Source organism: Entelurus aequoreus, linkage group LG07 (genome assembly GCF_033978785.1).
Source record: "Entelurus aequoreus isolate RoL-2023_Sb linkage group LG07, RoL_Eaeq_v1.1, whole genome shotgun sequence".
NCBI classification, from domain to species: domain Eukaryota; kingdom Metazoa; phylum Chordata; class Actinopteri; order Syngnathiformes; family Syngnathidae; genus Entelurus; species Entelurus aequoreus.
In genome coordinates, this window is record NC_084737.1 from 55,296,658 (window position 1) to 55,322,535 (window position 25,878).

Below are 25,878 nucleotides of genomic sequence, written 5' to 3' on the forward strand. Positions count from 1 at the left end.
ACCCGCTCGACACTGAGGAAGGAGTGTGCTGTGACGTCATGCGAATAAGTCACGCCCACCCCTCGAAGCAATAACCCCGTGCGCAGTAGTGTACTTGAATGATAATTATAATATGGTGTGTCCCTGAAGTCTGAACATATAGGAAAAGTAATTATACATTCTTTTACAAATAATATAATTAAATATACTGCATGTTTTTTTTAAATTGATTGTATTTATATAATTAAGTGCTGTATTTGTTTTTATTATTTTTTTAAATGCTTTAATTTTGATTGTTTTTGGAGTAATTAATCATTTATTACATTATTTATCACTTAAGTATCGATTACTTATTTTGTATAATACTCACAGGGTATCCCTGTAGTCTACTCTGGACAAAGGTAAAAATGCAAATACTATAAAAAAATAAAAAAATAATACAAAAAAAATAAAAAATACAAAAAATATATATATATCTATACATCTATATATATATATATATATATATATATATATATATATATATATATATATATATATATATATATATATATATATATATATATATATATATATATATATATATATATATATATATATATATATATATACATACTTATTTGCATGACGTCAGAGCACTCTGCTCTTCAGGGGATTTCCTTCCAGGGGATTTCTTCTCAAACAGTGGCTCCATTTACTGGTATGCCAAAGAAGTCTGTAAATATATATGTTAGTGCATTGTGTGTAATGTTACAGTGGCCAAAATATCAAATATGCTTTTTAAATGAAACCTCTGCCTGGTTTTTTAATGAATACTTAGGCCTTTTACGCTACTGTATTTTAATGCTGGTCATTATCGTGGTACTTAGAGAGCCAAGTGTTTTCTGAGGTGGTTCTTGGTGAAAGAAGTTGGAGAACCACTGCCATGGTGCTTTTCTGTAGACAATCAAGGAGCTTTACAGTAAGACTTACTGTATAAGTGTACAGTGATGATGAATATATGATATTACTTCTTATATGTACTTTTACTCTCTATACTTCAGTACACTTTTACTTTACAAAAGCTGCTCCTTTAAGACTAAAACTTTTATTCATATATGGATGGCCTTCACATGCTTTATACAAGACAGTTTTACTCTTATGTTAAAGAGGTTCATTTAGCCTACTAATGTGTATTTATAAATGGTTGATTTATATAGGCTAGTAAGGTAAAGTTTTGTACCTGACAAGTTTCGGCTATCTTGCTTCTGCAGCCTTCCTCAGTTTTACTCTTATTGACACCAATCCTCAATACACATCATTCTCCTTTGTGCTCCATGCACTCATTTTTGGTGTACAATAAACCGTGACCCCGAAAGGGACAAGCGATAGAAAATGGATGGATGGAATAAACAGCCTGTTTTTTTTTAGTCCAATCTATTCTTTCTGACATTTCCACCTGATCCACATTGATCCACATTGATCCAGGTGGATCCAGTACAAGTGGATTGTCCTGTGCTCTTATTTTTGAGTGAGCTTTTATCTGTGAATCCCCTCGTTGTCTCTGCTGGTAAACACATTTGTGCTGAGGGCCTGGCATATGCTTAAAGTGCTGACAAATGACATACATGCGCGCACACACACACACACACACACACACACACACACACACACACACACACACACACACACACACACACACACACACACACACACACACACACACACACACACACACACACACACACACACACACACACACACACACACACACACACACACGGTACTCCCTCTGCCAGGCATGAGACAACAGTGATGTAATTATAGCATTTATATAGAATATAATAAAATATAATGTGTTTATTGTAACAAGACAACATTGATATATTGTAGCCTCTACTGTCACACCGAAAATGGGGGAAAAAGGAATTTTGAACCTAGTCTTGCTTGAATAAGCAAACATAAATGATACACAGTATTAACGTGCATGTACAAGGTGTACATGGATATTGTGCCAGTAGTTTCAATTGTGTTCTGTTTTTATAAAATTGTTGTGGTTTTTCTACTGTTCTGGCGTACATGTGGAGTATATGTAGCGTATATGTGGAGTATATGTGGAGTATATGTGGAGTATATGTAGAGTATATGTGGAGTATATGTGGAGTATATGTGGAGTATATGTAGCGTATATGTGGAGTATATGTGGAGTATACGTGGAGTATATGTAGAGTATATGTGGAGTATATGTAGCGTATATGTGGAGTATATGTGGAGTACATGTGGAGTATATGTGGAGTATATGTGGCGTATCATTGCACAAGAAGCAGTTAGCCTTCTGCTTCCTGGGCTGCACGGTTGAAGAAGAAGAAAATCCCAGAGGGCACATACAGTTTCCCATAAATGACTGCAACTTGTGTCCCAAAAGTAAGAAATAGATACTGCAGGATTTTGTGCATGCATGCGACCAAGCAACCTGAATTATTGATGGCTTTATTGATTTTGGTGGTTATGTGATGCCACAAAATGCAGGAGTAGGCCCTATTTTTCAATCAATGCTGACTATCTACTTAATGGATAAATATACTGTAAATCATATTTAGGATTCAAGGATTGAAGGTGTTTATTATAATACTAATAAAAACACTGACATGCTTTGAAGGAAATTGATGACCGAGGGCCAAGTCGGAGCCATCAATAGAGTATGAACACATCAAACATCTACATGATTGATTGAATAAACAAATGAGAATGACATGAATAATACAACTTAGTAATATAGTTGAGTGCTGGTTGTAAAATGTGTACACAGTCTATCGATTATATTAGATATATTTGTTGTCACTATCCTGCTTATTCGTGTTACTATCTCTGCTGCCATCGAGTGGCGGTCCTTGTAATTGCAGAGTTCCCATTACTGTGTTACAGTAGTATTTTATCTACAAATCGAGAGCAAATAATTTATATATACAATATCAAAAGTCTTATAATCAAACATACCCACTTAGTTTTAAAGTACAGCGTTACTAGTTTTACAATAATTATTGTGTGATGCAATGAACTAAGTCAGACACCAGGTGGCGCCACGCGTCAAGTCTTCAGTAATGGATTGTTCAAACTGAATACAATATATTAGATCAGACAAATCCAAGGTGCTGTCCCGGGGCATTAATCAAATGCTTTTTTTAAAATTTTTACCAAGACCCTAACACACATTCTACAAAAAAACATTAAAAAAGATTTTAAAAAAAGTAAGACAAATTAGAAATGTTGAATCTATTACTTTTTTCCATTATGAAAATAGGGCTTCTTTTTTCAAACATATTCACACAATTTACCAGCCACTAAATTAATTTGGCATATTTTTATTAATTTTTTTGAACAATGACACAAAACATAGAAACATATTTTAAAAACATACACATATTTATAAAAATGTTTTTTGTTCTCATGCCACAAACACGGGTAGTCTTCAAATGACCAGAGAGTATTGCAGTCAGTTACACACCACTGTAATCTATACAAAACACATGTGTAAAAACTCTATTTTAGGAAATATCATGTTTTCAACTTTTTTTGCCAGACGTTTTATAAGGGATAATGTAGATCACTAGTTTTCAAACTTTTTAAAACATTTTTTTTTACAAAGTATAAGAAAACACTTATAAAACACCATAAGGACCAACATTAACATACAGTATCGTAGAATGCCTAAGTATTCATTAAAAATGAGGCAAAGGTTTTATTTAACAAACATTTTCATATTTTTGGCCACAGTAACAAGCAATCATATATTTATATAGCCCTTAAAGGCCTACTGAAACCCACTACTACCGACCACGCAGTCTGATAGTTTATATATCAATGATGAAATCTTAACATTGCAACACATGCCAATACAACCGCGTTAACTTAAAAAGTGCAATTATACATTTCCCGCTAAACTTCCGGTTGAAAACGTCTATGTATGATGACGTATGCGCGTGACGTCAATCGTTGAACCGGAAGTGTTGGTACACCATTGAAACCAATACAAAAAGCTCTGTTTTCATTTCAAAATTCCACAGTATTCTGGACATCTGTGTTGGTGGATCTTTTGCAATTTGTTTAATGAACAATGAAGACTGCAAAGAAGAAAGTTGTAGGTGGGATCGGTGTATTAGCGGCTGGCTGTAGCAACACAACCAGGAGGACTTTGACTTGGATAGCAGACGCGCTATCCGACGCTAGCCGCCGACGCTAGCCACCGACGCTAGCCGCCGACCGCACGGATGATCGGGTGAAGTCCTTCATCCTTCCGTCGATCGCTGGAACGCAGGTGAGCACGGGTGTTGATGAGCAGATGAGGGCTGGCTGGCGTAGGTGGAGCGCTAATGTTTTTATCATAGCTCAGTGAGGTCCCGTTGCTAAGTTAGCTTCAATGGCGTCGTTAGCAACAGCATTGTTAAGCTTCGCCAAGCTGGAAAGCATTAACCGTGTATTTACAGGTCCATGGTTTAATAATATTGTTGATTTTCTGTCTATCCTTCCAGTCAGGGGTTTATTTCTTCTGTTTCTATCTGCATTTAAGCACGATGCTATCACATTAGCTCCGTAGCTAAAGAGCTTCGCCGATGTATTGTCGTGGAGATAAAAGTCACTGTGAATGTCCATTTCGCGTTCTCGACTCTCATTTTCAAAAGGATATAGTATCCGAGGTGGTTTAAAATACAAATCCGTGATCCACAATAGAAAAAGGAGAGAGTGTGGAATCCAATGAGCCAGCTTGTACCTAAGTAACGGTCAGGGCGAAAAAAGATGCGTCCTGCACTGCACTCTAATCCTTCACTCTCACTTTCCTCATCCACGAATCTTTCATCCTGGCTCAAATTAATGGGGTCATCCTCGCTTTCTCGGTCCGAATCGCTCTAGCTGCTGGTGTAAACAATAGGGAAATGTGAGGACCTTTTCAACCTGTGACGTCACGCTACTTCTGGTACAGGCAAGGCTTTTTTTTTATCAGCGACCAAAAATTGCGAACTTTATCGTCGATGTTCTCTACTAAATCCTTTCAGCAAAAATATGGCAATATCGCGAAATGATCAAGTATGACACATAGAATGGATCTGCTATCCCCGTTTAAATAAAAAAAATTCATTTCAGTAGGCCTTTAATCACTGGTGTCTAAAAGGGCTGCACAAACCAAAATGACATCACTGGTCTGAACCCACATCCTGGGTGACCGGCTGCAATGGATGCCAAATGGGTACAGTTATTGCAAATGTATTCATGATAATGTGAGAGTCCAGTCTATTGGATGGTCCACACTTGGTCATGGCTTAGAACAGCCAGCACGTCCTCCAGACTGGTATCTCTCCAGAGATTATTAAAAAGGAGAAGTCGCAGGTCAACTGGTCTAAAAGCTACACTTTATAGATGACTTTTAAGGTAGGACATAAATTCTGCTAACGAGGTGGCATCTCTGACTGATGCCGGTAGGGCATTCCAGAGTACTGGGGCCCCAATAGAGAACACTGTAGAGACTGCAGATTTTTTGGGGGGGTTCTGGGAATCACTAATAAGCCGGCGTTCTTGAAACCTAGGTTTTTGGACAGAACATCGAGTACAATACAATCAGCAAGAGAAAATTATGCTAAACCGTTGAATATTTTGTACATAAGTAATTAAACCTTTAATTGGCATCTCAAGTGTGCTGGGAGCCAGTGCTGGACATAGTGTAATTATAAACCCGAGACAAGATGTATACACAATTTGAACAGTACCACCGTGTTTGAATTTAGGAAAAAAAAAAAGTATTTTAAAACAAAAACTGTATTTTAATCAAACATTTCTTTGGCATCCCACTAGTTACAGCCCACTTACCACTAGTGGTACAGTTTGAGAATCTCTGGTTTAGATGACAAAAATATTTGACAAACCCATAGCATTTGAGGTATTCCGAAAAAGTACACAAACACTATAAAACTAACTTAAGCACTGCACAAACTGATGCTGCATACTTAAAATAGTTATATCTAATGTTACACAATTACAATAACATATCAACAATAAAAATCAGAACAAAATAGCATGTTTTCTTTCTACTGTAAAGTGTAGACAAATAAAAAATACTGCATAAAGTACAAACCCCAAAACCAGTGAAGTTGGCACGTTGTGTAAATCGTAAATAAAAATAAGAGACAATGATTAGCTAATCCTTTTAAACCTATAATTGATTGAATACAATACAAAGACAAGATACTTAACGTTTAAACTGGAAAACTTTGTTATTTTTTGCAAATATTAGCTCATTTGGAATTTGATACCTGCAACATGTTTCAAAAAAGCTGGCACAAGTGGCATCAAAGACTGAGAAAGTTGAGGAATGCTCAAACCCTTATTTGGAACATCCCACAGGTGAACAAGCTGATTGGGAACAGGTGGGTGCCATGATTGGGTATAAAAGCAGCTTCCATGAAATGCTCAGTCATTCACAAACAAGGTCGGGGCGAGGGTCACCACTTTGTGAACAAATGCGTTAGCAAGTTGTCAAACAGTTTAAAAACAACATTTCTGATTTTGAACATTAAGTATCTTGTCTTTGAAGTCTATTCAATTGAATATAAGTTGAAAAGGATTTGCAAATCATTGTATTCTGTTTTTATTTACAAATTACACAACGTGCCAACTTCACTGATTTTGGGTTTTGTATTTGTCTCCAAGAGTGCTCAACAAAGACAACACGTCTATTTAGGACAACGACAATTTCACAATAAAGATACGAAGGCAGTAAAGATGGAAGATTTAGATTATGCAATAGTACATGTGTACAATAGATAGGGGATCTCTACCAATATATTTGGACTCCTTTTGTAAGCAATATCAAATTCCGAAAAATAACTTCTTCAAATATTTTCAATTGAAAAGCTACATGTCATCAACACCACCCTTAACAAACTTAGAGGAAATCACAATTGCTGACATCGGGGGAAAGGGCTGTGTTTCAAAATACTGTCATATATTAGTGTGCCATAATTGCCATAGCACTGTAACAACTATGGACAAATGAAATGCCTGGAAAGTAAAATCACAGGAGGCTTTTGACGAGTATGACACTTGCATAAAATCACAGAAACAAACTATTAATACAAGCTTTCAACTCTCACAGTATTAATGAAGAGAATGTACATAACTCTAATTATGCATCAGATTATGTCATTCGATATTCCAGATACCTGTTTCAAATGTTTGAGTATGTGGAAATGTAAAAATATTCAAATATTCTGGAAATACATTTTGAATTGTTTATTAATGAATGTACTCCTCAGTGCTAAACTGTGCATACTTGGAATATATACCGGTACCCAATAACTTTATTTACACCTCAAATCATACACATTCTGGACTTTGGACTTCTACAGGCTCCTACTCTGAAAATGTGAAAGGAAGAACTGCGTGTGATTGCATCGGATTAGAATGACTAACATATTTCATCAAGGATAAAGAAAGTGACTTCAATAAACTTTGGTACCCATACATGATCTTGCTGGCGGATGCAAACAAAGGACCAAGTCACAGTGCATCCGAAAATTATTTTATTATGTTGCAGCCTTATTTCAAAATGGTATATTAATTTTGACCTCAAAATTGCACACACAATACCCCATTATAAAAAGTTATTTTTAGAGCTTTTTTGCAAATGTATAAAAAAATAAAAAATTACATGTATATAAGTATTCACAGCCTTTGCTCAATACTTCATTGGTGCACATTTAGCAGCAATTACAGCTTCAAGTCTTTTTGAATACCATGCCACAATCAAGCCTATCTTTGGGCAGTTTTGCCCATTCTTCTTTGCAGCACCTCTTACGTTCCATCAGGCTGGATGGGAAGCGTTGGTGCACAACCATTTTCAGATAATTTACAGAGTTGTCCTGAAGCCATTCCTTTGATATCTTGGCTGTGTGCTTAGAGTTGTTGTTTTGCTGAAAAATGAACCGATGCCAGAGTTCAAGAGTGCTCTGGAGCTGGTTTTCATGCAGGATGTCTCTGTACATTTCTGCATTCATCTTTCCCTCTTACCTGAGTAGTCTCCCAGTTCCTGCCATTGAAAAACATCCCCACAGCATGATGCTGCCACCACCATGCTTCACTGTAGGGATGGTATTGGCCTGGTAATGAACAATGACTGGTTTCCTACAAACATCCCATCTATTCATTTAATACCGCTTGTCCCTTTCGGGGTCGCGGGGGATGCCGGAGCCTATCTTAGCTGCATTCGCCACCTCATCACAGACATACAGACAACATCCACACTCACATTCACACAATAGGGCCAATTTAGTGTTGCCTATCAACATGATGCATGAAATTCACACCAAAGCGTTCAATCTTTATCTCCTCAGACCACATAACTTTTTCTCTCATGGTCTGAGAGTATTTCAGGTACATTTTGGTAAACTCCAAGTGGGATGCCAAGTGCTTTTTACAAAGACATACAGGTCTGATTGGTGGATTTGCTGCAGAGCTGATTGTCCTTCTGGAAGGTTCTCCTCTCTCAACAGAGAAATGCTGTAGCTCTGACAGAGTGACCATCTGGTTCTTGGTCACCTCCCTGACTAGGGCCATTCTCCCCCAATCGCTCAGTTTAGACTGCTGGCCAGCTCTGGGAAGAGTCCTGGTGGTTCCAAACTTCTTCCACTGTGCCACTGTGCTCAATGGGACCTTAAAAGCAGCAGATATTTTTCTGTATCCTTCCCCAGATGTGTGCCTCAAGACAGTCCTGTCTCGGAAGTCTACAGACATTGACTTCCACTTCATTCTCGGTTTGTGCTCTGCCATATAGACATGTGTGCGTCTTCCCAAATCATGCCCAATCAACTGAATTTACCACAGGTGGACTCTAGATAAGCTGTAGGAACATCTCAAAGGATGATAACAGGATGCACCTGTGTTCACTTTTGAGCTTCACGGCAAACGCTGTGAATACTTATGTACATGTGATTGTGATGCTTTCACAATGGGGAATATATATGTTTTTTTGTCAATCATTTTTTATTGACAGAGGTTATAGCCGTTTTCCATCCATGTAGTGTAAAGACAGAAATGAAGAGCGGAACTATTGTGTAGTGAAGTAGTTGCCCGTAGGTCCCTTTTTAGGTGTGGTTATTTCCTCCCCCTCCCCTCAGAGGAAACTTGGGAAGGATTGTTCGTGTCTTCACTCTTCTTAAACATAGCCTGTGTTTTCCAGGTTAGTAATGTTGTGAAATATCTCAAATGTAAACATTTGATAATTAAACACCCTACAATTCAAATGTAATATGGTTCAGCAACAGCTATTGATGTTTTAGTGCCTTTAGACTTTAATACCACAGTGTGTTAGCATCTAGCTAGCTCTTCTGTGCGTGTGGGTCAGTTGAGAGCAGTTAACCCTTTTTATGCCAACCGAAGAGCAATGCAGTGTGTATATATAGTTCTGTGTTGTAGAGAAATACTCTTCTATCTCTATCTCACACAAGGTCATATTATTATCTGTGTAATTATGTTATTGTTGTTTCTTATATTTGTAAATAGATAATGAACTGAGTGATGAGGATACATTTTGTTTGACTCCAAGTATACTTCCCAAGGACATTTCATGTCTAAATGATACTTCCCCATGTGTAAAAGAGTCTATTACTCAAGATGTTTCTGTAACAACAATATATAGAAATGTGAATATACAGAAATATATACCATTATAATAGCTATTGTGCTATGGAGAAGATATGTTTTGAGAATGTAATATTGAATTTAGAGAATAATTATATTGTTATTGTGGATTATAGGAAATATATATAATGTGTAATAAAGAGAGGAAACTTGGGAAGCTTTAAGGATTGTTCGTGTCTTCACTCTTCTTAAACATTGCCTGTGTTTTCCAGGGGTTAGACTATGAACACAACCTTTTGTCTACTGAACTCACACGCCTGTGAGACCGGTAACATGATTTCTTAGTTTCTTTTTTTTTTTTCATTCATTTTTTTTTAAAGATTTGCAAAAATGTTAAACTTTTTTCTTCAAATTTTCATTATGGAGTATTGTGTGTAGAAAATTTGGGACAAAAAATATTTGATTATATTTCGGAATAAAGCTGTAACATAAAAAATGTTACATATACACTGTGAATACTTTCCGGATGCGCTGTAAAACAATGTATTTGTGGCACTGTTATTTTCTATTTAATATAATATTATTAATTTTATTTATTGATTTTCTTCATGCATTTAATTGCTTTCTTTCATAAATGTTTTTCTTAAGTTTGATGGCACAATGTGTGAAAACAATCTTGACAAAGATATTTTTGGAAAAAAAAACAACAACAAAAAAAGTAAAAGTTTAGTCGAGTAATTTTTCCACAATACATTTTTGTGTAACAAAATGTGTTTTTTGTTTCAAAAAACATTGGGTTTGAATGATTTCTTATGAATAATGTTGCTTCGGTTGACCATTTGAAATGCATTACTAACAAAACCAAGCTCATACATTTGAGGTACTAAGCGTACATGTTGTCACATAAGGAATTTACATGAACAATGTAACATATATGCAACATCACATATCTCTATACAAAACATGTGAACAATACCTTCTATCCAGCATTAAGCCTGTGTTGATTATAATGTTGGCGGTGTGGTGGAAAAATGCAAAAACAATGAAAAGTGTTGTGGAACAAATAAAAGTTGGATAATATTGTGTATTTATTTAGTCCTAAGTGGAGCCAGATGTTGAAGATGTCGCCACCCACTGCTGTCCTCCATCCCCCGCCTTAACTCCGCCTCTCCCTCCCAGGGTATTAGCGCCTCTGTTGCTTGGAGTTGGAGGATTTTGGCCCCTTTTTAGTCCTCCTGTGAGTCCAGCTGGAGTTCCGTCCTCTTCTTCTGCCATGGAGCGAGGACCGGTGTTATACCTTTTGACCTTCTACTGCAGCATAGTTGCAGCCTTGGAGAAGGCCCAGATGTTCCCATATGGCACCTTAAGTGGAGATTCCCTTTTGGAAGAAGGGGACGATGAAACCTCTAAAGTCTTATCTTTGCCTAAACCCTTCTACTTCTACGATACCCCCTTCTCTCAGCTTTATGTAAGTATGTTTTTTTAACTTTTCACACTGATGATTCATTCAAGCGCTCTCCAGTGAGAAAGTGAACATCCCTCAGTATTCTCAAATAACAGGTTATTATTTTCTGGATTTCACATGTCACATGCAGCTGGTGAACAAGCTCCATGTTGCACCATTTGATCACAAACTCAGAACAAATTAATAATTGTGTTAAGTATATTTATATACTATGTCAAATATTCAACTATTCTAAAAAGGCTAATATATTGTATATGCAAAAAAACTTCATGTAAAGCCAGTCATTCTACAGGGTGTCCCTAAACTCTTTATAATATAAACTGTATATTATCCATACATTACACAAACAATGTTTAAGTCAATTCAAAATTAATGAGTAAATAAACACAATTGTTTATTTAAAATAATCAAAATTAAATAAATTACAAATAAATAAAAAATCATCAAATAGAAAATACATTAATATTCATCAAATATACCAATATTAATCAACTCAATATAAAAAAATAAAATACATATTTATATTACCAAACCCAAAACCAGTGAAATTGGCACGTTGCGTACATAGTAAATAAATACAGAATACAATGATTTGCAAATCCTTTTCAACTTATATTCAATTTAGTAGACTGCAAAGACAAGATATTTAATGTTCGAACTGAGAAACGTAATTTCATTAACCTAGAATTTATTGGCAGCAACACATTGCAAAAAAGTTGGCACAGGGGCATTTTAACCACTGTGTTACATGGCCTTTCATTTTAACAACACTCAGTAAACATTTGGGAACTGAGGAGACCAATTTTTGAAGCTTTTCAGGTGGAATTCTTTCCCATCCTTGCTTGATGTACAGCTTATGTTGTTCAACAGTCCGGGGTCTCTCTTGTCGTACTTTACGATTTATAATGCGCCACACATTTTCAATGGGAAACAGGTCTGGACTACAGGCAGGCCAGTCTAGTACCCGCACTCTTTTACTATGAAGCCACGCTGTTGTAACACGTGGCTTGGCATTGTCTTGCTGAAATAAGCAGGGGCGTCCATGATAACGTTGCTTGTATGGCAACATATGTTGCTCCAAAACCTGTATGTACCTTTCAGCATTAATGGTGCCTTCACATATGTGTAAGTTACCCATGCCTTGGGCACTAATACACCCCCATACCAATACAGATGCTGGCTTTTCAACTTTGCACCTAGAACAGTCCGGATGGTTCTTTTCCTCTGTGTTCCGGAGGACACGACATCCACAGTTTCCAAAAACAATTTGAAATGTGGACTCGTCAGACCACAGAACACTTTTACACTTTGCATCAATCCATCTTAGATGAGCTCGGGCCCAGCGAAGCCAGCGGCGTTTCTGGGTGTTGCGGATAAATGGCTTTCGCTTTGCATAGTAGACTTTTAACTTGTACTTACAAATGTAGTGACCAACTGTAGTTACTGACAGTGGTTTTCTGAAGTGTTCCTGAGCCCATGTGGTGATATCCTTTACACACTGAGGTCGCTTTTTGATGCAGTACCGCCTGAGGGATTGAAGGTCACGGGAATTCAATGTTACATGCGGTGATCTCTCCAGATTGTCTGAACCTTTTGATGATATTACGGACCGTAGATGGTGAAATCCCTAAATTCCTTGCAATAGCTCGTTGAGAAATGTTGTTCTTAAACTGTGCGACAATTTGCTCACGCATTTGTCCACAAAGTGGTGACCCTCGCCCCATCCTTGTTTGTGAATGACTGAGCATTTCATGGAAGCTACTTTTATACCCAAGCATGGCACCCACCTGTTCCCAATTAGCCTGTTCACCTGTGGGATGTTCCAAATAAGTGTTTGATGAGCATTCCTCAACTTTCCCAGTCTTTTTTGCCACTCGTGTCAGCTTTTGTGAAACATGTTACAGGCATCAAATTCCAAATGAGCTATTTTCAAAAAATAACGTTTTCCAGTTGGAACATTAAATATCTTGTATTTGTAATCTATTCAATTGAATATAGGTTGAAAATATTTGCAAATCATTGTATTCTGTTTTTATTTACAATTTACACAACGTGCCAACTTCACTGGTTTTGGGGTTTTATATAGGCTATTCCTCCGAATGGGTGCCATTTGTCTGTTGTAACTTTGTCACGATAAACATACTTTTTTTTTTCCCAAGCAACTTTTGTGCATTTTTGTACAAGATTACTAAGCTGTCTCGAAGATAACTCATTTGAGTAACATGACTGAAAGTTACAGGAGACTTGTTTAGCATAGAATTAAAAAATACATGAAATATAGCCACATTATATTTATGCTAATAGCATGTAGACACTCAGCAAACTACAGTGATTCTACAAAAAAATGTACAGTGATTTAAAAAAATAAACAAATAACATCATTGGCCCTGTGATGAGGTGGCGACTTGTCCAGGGTGTACACCACCTTCCGCCCGAATGCAGCTAAGATAGGCTCCAGCACCCCCCGCCACCCACGAAAGGGACAAGCGGTAGAAAATGGATGCATGGATGGACAAATAACATCAACAAATAATTTAGGTAACAGGAATTAACTGAGAACAGTCAGTCATAGTTGAAATATCACCGAATATACAGAACAATAAAAGAGGGAACTTACTTTTATTGTTCCCATGGCCTACGGAGTATGTGACTCACTGAACTTCCTGAGGACCATGTGATTTGTGGAATATTCCATATTTTTCAGAGGGGGATCATGTGTGAAAACCCAGAGACACAATGTCCATTAGTGTAGAGTGTCAATTTTTCTTTTTTTTAATAAATGAAACGTATCATATAGTTGAGAGAAGTAATGAAACAAATATGTGAAAAATTACAACACCTATGAAGAATTTAAATGATCATATTCAATGGAAAACTAATTTACTCTAATTTTAGAAAGCATGAACAAATGCTATTTTCAAGTGTTTACTGTAGTTTAAATCGTATTTATTAAAGACATAAAGACGCTTTGCTTCACAAAAAATATATTCAACAGTTAATTTTTAATCATTTATGCATTTTATTTCCTGGTAACGCCAAAGGCTCTGTTTGGTTGGAATGGCTGTTATCTCCTCTCATTATTTTCCCTACGTCAGGATTGCAAATAATCAAGTTGATGTTTGTGGTGAAAGATTGCTTTTTGTGTGTTTTTGTGTGTTCTGCAAGCTGATCATGGGGTCATCAACATCTGGGTGCTTTGTTTGTGACTTTGTCCAGGTGGCCACCAACGGAATCATCTCAGCTCAGGACCTGCCGATGGAGAAGCAGTACGTGGATGACTCCTTCCCCACAGACTTCCCAGTGGTGGCGCCGTTTCTGGCCGACATGGACACCAGCGGAAGACGAGGACAGATTTACTATCGGGTGACTGAAACCCCGAACATCCTCAACCGAGTTGCCCAGGTGTGTTTAAGTTTATGAAAAGTCATCACATGACTTGTGTGAATGAGAATGAGTAAAAAAAAAAGTTGATCCCAAACAGGGGGCTCAGTCCGGAAAAAAAAACTTAATCGCCAGGATGGGACAGATATGCTGCTTGATGGGTAGAAAATGTGGCCTTAGCATCAACGTTGCATCTTTAGATCTGTATTTAACAAACAATGACAATAATGTGTAGAAAAACAAGATACAGTGTCAGGAGGATAGGCAACTTCGACCAAGTGTGACAATCAATCAAAGTTTATTTATGTAGCCCTTACTCACAAGTGTCTCAAAGGGCTGCACAAGCCACAACGACATCCTCGACTCAGATCCCACATCAGGGCAAGAAAAAACTCAACCCGATGGGATACAATGAGAAACCTTCGAGGGGACCGCAGATGTGGGGACCCACCCTGGGCGACCGGTGCAATGGATGTCGAGTGGATCTAGTTAATAGTGTGAGAGTCCAGTCCATAGTGGGGCCAGCAGGGGAACCTCTTGAGTGGAGACAGGTCAGCAGCGCAGAGAAGTCACCAACTGATGTACAGATGAGTGGTCCAACCCGGGTCGCGACATTGAACAGCTAGCGCTGCATCTGTGGTCACCTGATAACCGTTCAACGCATGAGAGGGGGGCAGAGCAGAAAAGAGATGGCAGATCAACTGGTCTAAAAGGGGGGTCAATTTAAAGGCTAGAGTATACAAATGAGTTTTAAGATGGGACTTAAATGCTTCTACTGAGGTAGAATATTTAACTATTAACAGGATGGCATTCCAGAGTCCGAATATAAAATACTCTATAGCCCGCAGACTTTTTTTGGGCTCTGGAAATCACTAATAAGACAGAGTTCTTTGAACGCAGATTTCTGGCCAGTACATATGGTACAATACAATCAGCAAGATAGGATGGAGCTGAACGTTTAGTACTTTATACGTAAGTAGTAAAACCTTGAAGTCGCATATTAAGTGCACAGGAAGCCAGTGCAGATGAGCCAGTATAGGCGTAATATGAATATGATCAAACAAAGAGCCTCCACCTTTGGAATATCTGATCCTAACTTTGGAAAATAAAATAATATAGTGTTCTAGTATTGGGACGGACACTAAAACCCAAGTCTCGCACCTAGTAGACTTCAGGTGAGGGTGTGGATTAGTTCACATTCCTGTGTGCATTAAAGGGGCCTTAATGCACTTCCAGTTTGTAGTTACTAATGCAATAATAACGTGTTTTGAGGGCAGCTGTACCTTCTTTTATTAATAGTATAGTAATGTGGACATAAAACACAAAGAGTATGTGTCCATGCACTAAATTAGTCCGATTATTTTAATTATTTGGCTCTAAATAGGCATCCTATAACCCATGGAAACACTTTAATCTGATCGCGTTCGGTTTTTGAAAAATTGGACTAACACACCTGGATTATGCGATTGAAAACAGATCTTTCGAGTGGGTGTGTGCCACTGGAGGGGACCCGTCATATTGCTGTATTGCTGTATACGCCAGTCTCAGCGCGGAAGATAAACTGTAACCCCGAAGCAGATACCATTCAATAAAAACATAAACAACAACTGGAATATAAAGGACACTATTTATTTGACTCACAAATTTGAAGAACGGACCATTTTGAAGTGCATCGATGGGAGAAAAAAAAGAAGCGGATATTTATTTAAGAAGATAGTTTAGGAACTGCAGAATGCTGGCTTAATTTGGACTCCCGAACAAAAAACAAATTAGATGAAATAGAACCAAGCAAGTATATATCCATCCATCCATCCATTTCTACCGCTTATTCCCTTTGGGGTCGCGGGGGGCGCTGGAGCCTATCTCAGCTACAATTTGTATATATATATGTTTGTATATATGTACATATTATTCTTATATATATTGTACATATTACATTGTACATTGTACATATTATACTTACATATATACTTATACTTACATATATACATTGTACATATTATACTTATATGCACAGACAACAGAACAGGTGGCTGACAAAGTTGAATGATTGCCAACTATTAATGGACCTTTGTTAAGAAGTACTGTAAGACTATTCTGTATAGGTCTTCACCTTGTCTGACACACACATTTGTGTGTGTCAGACAAGTGTAACCCTTCAATATGTCAGAATCAGAATCAGAATCAGAATCAGAATAGTTTTATTGCCATTGTTTGAGAACGGGTTCACAAACTAGGAATTTTTCTTGGTGCAAACGTGCGACATAAAACACATATAACACATATTTGGTATAAAAACAGCTGTGACTGAGCTATCAGATAGACTTAGAAGGGATTCAAGGAATTCAAGGAGCTGCTTTTAGGAGTTCTTGTTCATTTGTCTGATGGCCGAGGGGAAAAAACTGTTCAGGTGGCGGGAGGTGTGGGTCTGGATGGAGCGTAGTCTCCTGCCTGAGGGGAGAGGGGAGAATAGTGTGTGTCCAGGGTGAGAAGAGTCAGCTGTGATCCGACCCACACGCCTCCTGGTCCTGGAGGAGAACAAGTCCTGGAGGGATGGGAGCTTGCAGCCAATCACCTTCTCCGCAGCACGTACGATGCGTTGCAGTCTATTCTTATCCTGGACTGTGGCGCCGGGGAACCACACTGTGATGTAGGAGGTCAGGATGGACTCTATGATGGCTGAGTAAAACTGCACCAGCATCTCGGTCGGCACCTTAAGTTTCCTCAGCTGCCGCAGGAAGTACATCCTCTGCTGGGCCTTCTTGATGAGGGAGCTGATGGTCAGCTCCCACTTGAGGTCCTGGGTGATGGTGGTGCCCAAGAAACGGAAGGAGTCCACAATGGGGACGGGGGTGGGAGAGTCAATCAGGGTGAGGGGGGATGGTGGGGCTGTGACTTTCCTGAAGTCCATGATCATCTCCACTGTTTTCTGGGCGTTCAGCTCCAGGTTGTTGAGGCTGCACCAGGACGTCAGCCGGTCCACCTCTCTCCTGTAGGCGGACTCATCGCCATTCGACATGAGCCCGATGAGGGTGGTGTCATCCGCAAACTTGAGCAGTTTTACGGATTGGTGACTGGAGGTGCAGCAGTTTGTATACAGGGAGAAGAGCCAGGGGGAGAGTACACAGCCCTGAGGAGTACCAGTGTTTGTGGTTCGACTGTCCGAGACAATCTTCCCCAGCCTTACGTGCTGTCTTCGGTCTGTCAGGAAGTCATTAATCCAACTGCAGAGGGAGTCGGGCACGCTGAGCTGGTAGAGCTTGTCTCATAGCAGTCCAGGGAGGATGGTGTTGAAGGCAGAGCTGAAGTCCACAAACAGGATCCTAGCGTAGGTTCCTGGGGAGTCCAGATGCTCCAGGATGAAGTGGAGGGCCAGGTTCACTGCATCATCCACAGACCTGTTGGCTCTGTAGGCGAACTGCAGTGGGTCCAGGAGGGGGGCGGTGATGTCCTTGAGGTGGGGCAGGACCAAGCGCTCAAAGGACTTCATGACCACAGACGTCAGCGCGACCGGCCTGTAGTCATTTAGTCCTGTGATCCGTGCTTTCTTGGGGACAGGGACAATGGTAGAGGTCTTAAAGCAGGACGGCACGCGGCATAGCTCCAGAGAGGTGTTAAAAATGTCAGTGAAGACAGGAGCCAGCTGGTCCGCACAGTGTCTGAGAGTGGAGGGGGAGACACCATCCGGCCCGGGGGCCTTCCGCGTATTCAGCTTCAAGAACTGCCGGCGTACATCCTCTTCTTTAATGGAGAGGGTCTTTACAGTCTTATTATGTTTTTGGAGTCCTGTGATGTCATTGGAGTCCTTTGAGTCCTTTAACTCCTTTAATGATGTGCTGGCATTGGTGGGGAGGGTGATGGTGGGGGGAGCATGGCTTTGATGAGCTGAAGGCCGTTCATGACGACAGTAATGTGTGTTGAGGCCCTGAGCGAGAGTCCGGTCATTCAGGGTCTGGGGGGTTTTGGGCTTATAGTTCGTAAGGGCCCTTAGACCTCTCCAAACTGCCGCAGAATCATTGGAGCGGAACTGTTCCTGTAGACGGTTAGAGTACACAGATTTAGCTTTCTCCACTTCCCTGGTGAAGTGGTACTTCGCTTCTCTGTATGTACTTCGGTCCCCGCTTCTCCACGCAGCCTCCTTCTTCTTGCGCAGCTGTCGGAGCTTGGGTGTGAACCAGGGCTTGTCGTTGTTATAACAAACCCTGGTGCGCGTTGGAATGATGCGCGCCTCATTGAACTGTATGTATGAGGTCACAGTGTCCGTATACTCGTCCAGATTGTTCGTGGCCGCTCCAATTGCCTCCCAGTCTGTCGTTTCCCAACAAGCACGCAACTCGTCCACAGACTCGGCGGTGAAACACTTAATGTTCCTCATAACAGGTTTAGCCAGTTTCAGTCTCTGTCTGTATGAAGGGATTAAGTGCACCATCACGTGATCTGATAGTCCAAGAGCAGCGCGCGGGACTGCATGAAAAGCCTTGCTCAATGTACTGTAGCAGTGATCCAGCGTGTTCTCCTCTCTGGTTGGGCATTTAATAAACTGTCTATACTTTGGTAATTCCTGGCTCAAAATTCCCTTGTTAAAGTCACCAAGCACGATAACAAGAGAGTCAGGAAAAGACCGTTCCACATGTAAGATCTGTCCTGCGAGCGTGCGCTGAGCGTCACGCACGTACGCGCCGGGCGGGATGTAAACAGCCACGAGAATGAATGAAACAATCTCACGCGGTGAGTAAAAGGGCTTACAGTGGATGAATAAATATTCCAGAGAAGAAGAACAATGTTTAAAAATCGCTGTCACGTCTGTGCACCAGCTATTGTTGATAAAGAAGAATAGTCCCCCGCCTGTTTTTTTGCCAGAGAGCGCCGCGTCTCGGTCCGCGTGGAGGAAATGAAAGCCCTCCAGTTGAAGCGCGCTGTCCGGGACACTTGCGCTCAGCCAAGTCTCCGTGAAACACAACACACAGGATGAGGAGAAGTCCTTATTCCTTCTCATCAGCAACACTAGCTCGTCCATCTTGTTGGCAAGTGAGCGGACGTTGGAGAGGAAGATGCCTGGTAGAGGCGTGCGTAATCCCCGTCCGCGAAGACGGACAAGTGCGCCCGCTCGCTTTCCTCTTCGGTGCGGTTTCCCTCTTTTGAGCACAGAATGGACCAAATCCGCAGCTGACGCTAAGATGACCGGTAACAAGTCCATAGGGATGGTGGATTTGATGTTCAGTAGCTCTTCACGGGTGTAAGAGCACCCGGAAACACAATTTATGTAATATGTACTTGTACAAGTACCGTATTTTCCGCACTATAAGGCGCACCGGATTATAAGGCGCACCTATGCATCCATTAGATGGAGCTGCGCTAAAGGGAATGTCAACAAAACAGTCAGATAGGTCAGTCAAACTTTATTAATAGATTACAAACCAGCGTTCTGACAACTCTGTTCACTCCCAAAATGAATAAACAGCTGTTTTATTATTTTCCCCGAGGTAAAGTCAGTGACATAGTGTTTTGTTTATCTTTTAACAACAACAAGGTATAACATGTAGTGCAACATTTATATCACATAGTGGAGGGGAACTTTTCCCTGATTCAATAAACACGTAAAAAACAGTGATACTGTTAGGGTAAGTCAAACGTTAGTGCAATCACAATATAGTAACACTCGAAATAGTGCAGAGCAATAACAATATATCAATAACTCAACGTTGCTCAAACGTTAATGTCACACAACACAACACACAAAATAAACATGTAAAGCTCGCTTTATGAAATTATTCCTCATCCACGAATCCCTCAAATTCTTCTTCTTCAGTGCCTGAAATAAACAGTTGGGCGGATACATCATTAATCGAGTCAGTGTCGCTGCTGTTGTCTAGCAGTTCAGTGACAATTCCTGCTTTCCTGAAAGCTCGGACCACAGTTGAGACTGATATATCAGCCCAGGCATTTACGATCCACAGGCAGATAGTGGCGTATGTCGTCCGGCGCTGTCTCCCTGTCTTGGTGAACGTGTGAACGCGCTTCTTCTTCTACGGGGGAAAATGAACTCGGCGGCTGCTTACCATACGGGGGAAAATGAAGTTGGCGGCTGCTTACCGTAGTTGCGGGACCTAAACTCTATGAAAATGAAGTTTAGGTTTGTTGTGGCTCAATATGGGTCCATATATAAGTGCGCCCACTGTCAGCTTTTGAGAAAATTTTAGGTTTTTAGGTGCGCCTTATAGTGCGGAAAATACGGTATCGTTTGTGACATCAAGTTTCAAATATGAAATGGGATAAGCACTCAACCTATTACCGTTTTTATTCCAAACATCCAAACTAGTTATTTTGAAGACACAACATCAAGGTAAAGTTAAAAAATATGCAACTCCAAATACACTTTTTGCAAAGACATTTATGTTTTTATGTCAAGCAACAACAGAACTGCTGGGAAAGATTAGCTCTGCGGGATTTTTAGTTAAGCATTTATCAATTTTCTTTAAAACAGAGCTATTATTTCCTTACATTATTTTCTTACTTGTTTTTTTTTTATTAAAGAAGAGACATTATTTCCATAATTTTATTCCGGGGAATTCAAAATTAATTTTGTATAATAAAATATGTTGAGTCACTCTGAGAAGCATTGTTCAGTAAACTTTAAGTATCGTTTAAATATCTCATTGCCAGGCGAGTGTACTGTTTTTTGAAAATAAAAATACTGTAGGTTCACCCTATGACAGGGGTATCCAATGTCTTTCCATTAAGGGCTGCAAATTGAAAAATTAAAGCATGCGAGGGACATTTTGATATTTTAAATTTTCAAAACCAATACAATATATAGATTTTTCGAACCTTTCGGGCACCGCTCAAGTTTGGTCCCAGGGACCCAAAAGGGTTTTCCGTCATAAACCTTTTTTTAAAAACAGGTCATATGTTATTTATGTTTTTTATTTAATACTTAAATCTCCAGATCATATTCAGATCTGTTGATATACATTACATTTTTTATGCCTTTTTTGTCAAAGCTGTGTTTTTTTGCAAAACCACAAAATGGGCAATATATTTCCCACAAAACATTTCACAGTGGAATATTTGATGTGAAGTAAATAGAGCCTTAAATAGGTCAATAATTCATAACATCATTAATTATATTCCATTATTTTTTAAGCAATTTTTCAAAAAATCCCACTAAAATTTTTGGGGTTCCAAAAAGGTCCCACTCATAAAAGTGTTAAAAATAAGTCATACATTTTATATTATTTATTTTCTAAACATTCGATGCTTAAGTCTCTAGATAAACTCCAGATCTATCCGTCAAATACCATTTGTATTTTTTTGGTGTTTTTGTTTGTTTGTGGTAGAAAATAGATGGATGCATGGATGTTTCATGCCCTTTTTGTCAAAGAAAACTTTTTTTTTTGTATGGTAAACACATGAAATATGCAATATTTTCCCCCAAAATATTTCGAAGTGGAATATTTGATGTAAAGTAATTGGAGCCTTGAATAGGTAAAAAATTCACAACAATAATGATTATCATTCATTATTATTTTTTGAATAACGACAGCTTTAAAGCACCAGTAGAATGGAAAAATAGGTTGCCTCTATATTGAAGCTATTATCATATATATATATCTGATTGATGGGGCAGCACAGTGACACAGGGGTTAGTGCGTGTGCTTCACAATAAGAATGTCCTGGGACAAGCGGTAGAAAATGGATGGATGGATGGGTTCAATCCCTGGGTTCTGGGTATTTCTGTGTGCCGTTTGCATGTTCCCCCGATGACTGCGTGGGTTCCCTCAGGGTACGCTGGCTTCCTCCCATCTCCAAAGACATGCACCTGTGGATAGGTTGATTGGCAACACTAAATTGTCCCTAGTGTGTGAATGTGAGTGTGAATGTTGTCTATCTGTGTTGGCCTTGTGATGAGGTGGCAACTTGTCCAGGGTGTATGTACCCTGCCTTCCGCCTGAATGCAGCTCGGATAGGCTCCAGCACCCCCCACGACACTGAGTGGGATAAACGGTAAAACATATATCTGATTTATGACACCAAAAGACTTATAAAGTTTGCAAATAAATTGATATGATCAAAATAGTATCAATGTCATGGAGATTCCCGAGCAATTTTGAGAGATAATGAGCTAGCCCAGTCACGTGATCCCGTGATGGAGAGGTAGGAACCGCAGATCCCCTCCCCACCAACAACAATACAAATCATGCAGACTTTGTGAGGGCCAACAACGATTACTTTGGGGACAATTATGATCCAGAACCTTATAGTGTTGATCCTGAAATTAAGGAGGTTGAGCTACAAGTTTTAAAAACTCCTCTAAACTGATCCAACTTTAGTGAAACACTAAGCATTATGCAGCAGTATTGCTAAGTGCTTAACAAGAAATACAAACTATGAACATAATAAAACAATAGCTTACTGTACAATGTGTGCTCTTACTTCGATGACAACTGATAGGATGTCTATATCTTTCCGTTTAGATAAATAATTAATCATGATGCACATTAAGGTTTAACAAAGACAATCCTCCCTGGAGCCACTGTCTTCGGTTGTCACAGATGAACAACTTCTAGATTCATGGCTAAATCCTCCGAATGAGAGGCATTATTTATAATCTAATTTTGACGAGCCGATGCGCGAGTATGCAAGAGCAGCAGTACCCTGCTGCCGGCTCACAGTAAAGGCAGCAGAGGGCTACAGAGATGTGGGTTATCAATACATCGCTGAAAAACAGTTTGTCTGCGTTAGTGCTTATAATAACAACATTGCTAATATTTGGTTAATATTCAGGTTATAGCACATAAGGAAGGGAGTCGAGGGAGTAGTGTCAAAAGAGGGAGCTAGCTTTTTTAATGACGTTCAGCAACTTACAATAACGATTGAGCAGTACTCGACATCCATGCCTTTCTCTAGTCTGTGCACAACAACAGAAATGTGTTCCCTTCAAACCCATCCGACCGAAACTCTCTAACCTTAACCAAATTTTGTGGGTCAATTATGTAAGCCCACTACACAAGCCCCCCCAGAATTCACCGATAGTCAAAATCCTTGCGCAGGGGAGGGATAATGCCTGACCACGGTGGGTAGAGACTGCAAGGGCAGAGTGGAAGAGGGCTGTGGCGGGCGTAGCTGGACAGCCCCCAGGGCAGGGCGGCAATGCCGCTGACAGGGCAGAGGGCACCCTGATAGGATTAAGGGGTTGGGGCTTGGGAGGGCGGCCGCGGTGTGGGGCCTCGGCCAATTCCAATGGCCTTGACACATCTACTTGGGCTGGCTTGAAACTATCGATGGAAACAGTCTCTGATCTGCCCCCAACGTCCACGACCATGCTCTTATCACCACGTTGTCGACCTTAAATGACCCGTTGTACAGGGGGCGCAAGGGTCCACGGTGGGTGTCGTGAGGGGGCACCCGAGAAGCAGGGGTACCATGCTGTGATGTAGGGACGGGTGCGAAGGTCATGGCGGCCTCCCCCAGGGAAGACCGCTGCCAGGCTGCAGACTAGGGTGAATTGGCGACTGGAATGAAATCACCCTGAACTAGCAGCACTGCAGACGAGGACTGCAGGTCTTCCTTAGGGGCGGTCCTGAGGCCTAGCATGACCTAGGGAAGTTTGTCCACCCAATTACCGTCAGTCAAGGCAGCACGCAGGGCAGCCTTCATGGAGCAGTGGCATCGCAAACTGTTAGCCTGGGAGTGATTGGTGCTCCTCGGAGGCCAGTACATCGTCTAAATAGACAAAAACAAAGGGCATGTCTCTATGCGCTGAGTCCATTAGCCGCTGGAAGGATTGGGCCGCATTCTTCAATCCGAAAGACATCGTAAGGAATTCAAACAACCCAAAAGGCGTTACCATAGCCGTCTTAGGGATGTCTGCAGGATGCACGGGGACTTGGTGGTAGCCCTGTACCAGGTCCACTTTGGAAAACAGGAGCTTCCCCGCCAGAAGTCCTGAATGGGGGGCACCGGGTAGCGGTCGCACGTGGTGGCATGATTCAATCAATCAATCAACGTTTACTTATATAGCCCCTGTTACAAATGTCTATAAGGGCTGCACAAGCCACAACGACATCCTCGACTCAGATCCCACATCAGGGCAAGAAAAAATTCAACCCAATGGGAACAACCAGAAACCTTGGAAGGGACCACAGATGTGGGGACTTCCACTGGTGCAGTGGATGCCGAGTGGATACAGTTAATACATATGCATATTGAATCAGTAAACTTTGCCAGCGTAATGTTCTCCTCTGCTTCTTGTAGATGGAGCTAGCATTTATGCTAGCATGTAGCTATCGGTGCAAGCAGAGCAGCAGCACAAACAAAAGTCGCCAAGAGGACTGACAACACTGTTAGCTCCATCTTCGAGTCTGTGTTTCACTTTAAGATGGTATTTTAAACTTGAAGTGTGCCAATGATAAGATTGTTGTGTTACCTTAGTTTTATCCAAAGTTCTATTTTGAAGCAAAATTGGCCGCCTCTCATTGTGATCACAGACCATGTAACAAATGCTTGTGTCTTCCGGGTTAAGATTGAACCTAAATGTGATTAATTTTCATTCATATTTGATAACACGATCATTTTGTTTTAATAATCACAAGCATTAACGCATTAAGTTTGACAGCCCTAATATAAAGTCAACTTTTTTTTCCACTGTACTGGTACTTCATGAAAAAAAATCGTCTGCATTGCAGCTTTGTGGATTTTTTTAAAGTGTATTTAGAATGTGTCGCGGGCCATTAAAAAAATAGCTGCGGATATAATAAAATAGCCCCCGGACACCGCTGCCCTAAAAGTATACTTAATTCTAGTCGGCTCATTTTCTATCTTTTACCTTTAAAAGCCCCAAAACAGTCTTATAGTGCCTTAAAATTTTTTACTTGAAACCATTCCCTCACCTCCATCATTCATGTACTGTCACGCAGGAAGTCCAACGAGGGTTCCCGGATGCCAAATTCACACCCAACTACGCCGTGGTGGCGACTTGGGAAAACGTAGCCGCCTACAACGAGCCCACTCGAACCAACGGAGGCACTTCCAATGAGGTAAGATTTGATACCACACCAGGAAAAACACAAACTCAACAATTAGCCCAAATTCCTGCAGGCTTCGTACGCCCTTTATATCCTCTCCTCAGGGCAAGTACATTTGAACTCTTTCTACTGATCTACCCCTTAATCTTTTCCAAAAGATCAGAGGTCAACTTTAAGGGTCACCTAGATTTCCTTCCCACCCTTTCAATGCAGACAAACTACATTAACCCAAGCTACTTCCTGCTTTTTGTTTTCTCGCCAGGTAGCCGTTAATAACTAAATAACTAAGTTAATGTTTAAACCGCCAAAGTATTTCATGCAGTGTGTAAGAAAGTCCACTAGAACTGAACTACATGATTTTAATAGTACTAAACATCATATTTTTCTCATTCTCATCACAACTTCATTCAAACTACATTTTAG

At 40.1% G+C, this 25,878-nt stretch overlaps 1 protein-coding gene across 2 annotated transcripts in view; it reads left to right on the forward strand.

The window, feature by feature from the left end:
• The first annotated feature begins 9,112 nt into the window (after positions 1 to 9,112).
• The window catches only part of nid2a (nidogen 2a (osteonidogen)), a 158,424-nt gene continuing 141,658 nt past the window's right edge, over positions 9,113 to 25,878 (forward strand). Inside the window, exons 1-4 of one of the 2 annotated variants that reach the window (XM_062054011.1) lie at positions 9,113 to 9,184; positions 10,765 to 11,053; positions 14,267 to 14,452; positions 25,348 to 25,467. In XM_062054011.1, the coding sequence (XP_061909995.1) occupies positions 10,859 to 11,053; positions 14,267 to 14,452; positions 25,348 to 25,467 (501 nt within the window). In that variant the 5' untranslated portion in view covers positions 9,113 to 9,184; positions 10,765 to 10,858. Of the gene's footprint in view, positions 9,185 to 9,834; positions 9,914 to 10,764; positions 11,054 to 14,266; positions 14,453 to 25,347; positions 25,468 to 25,878 lie in introns of those variants that run through there. The other variant, XM_062054010.1, reaches the window with a different exon arrangement.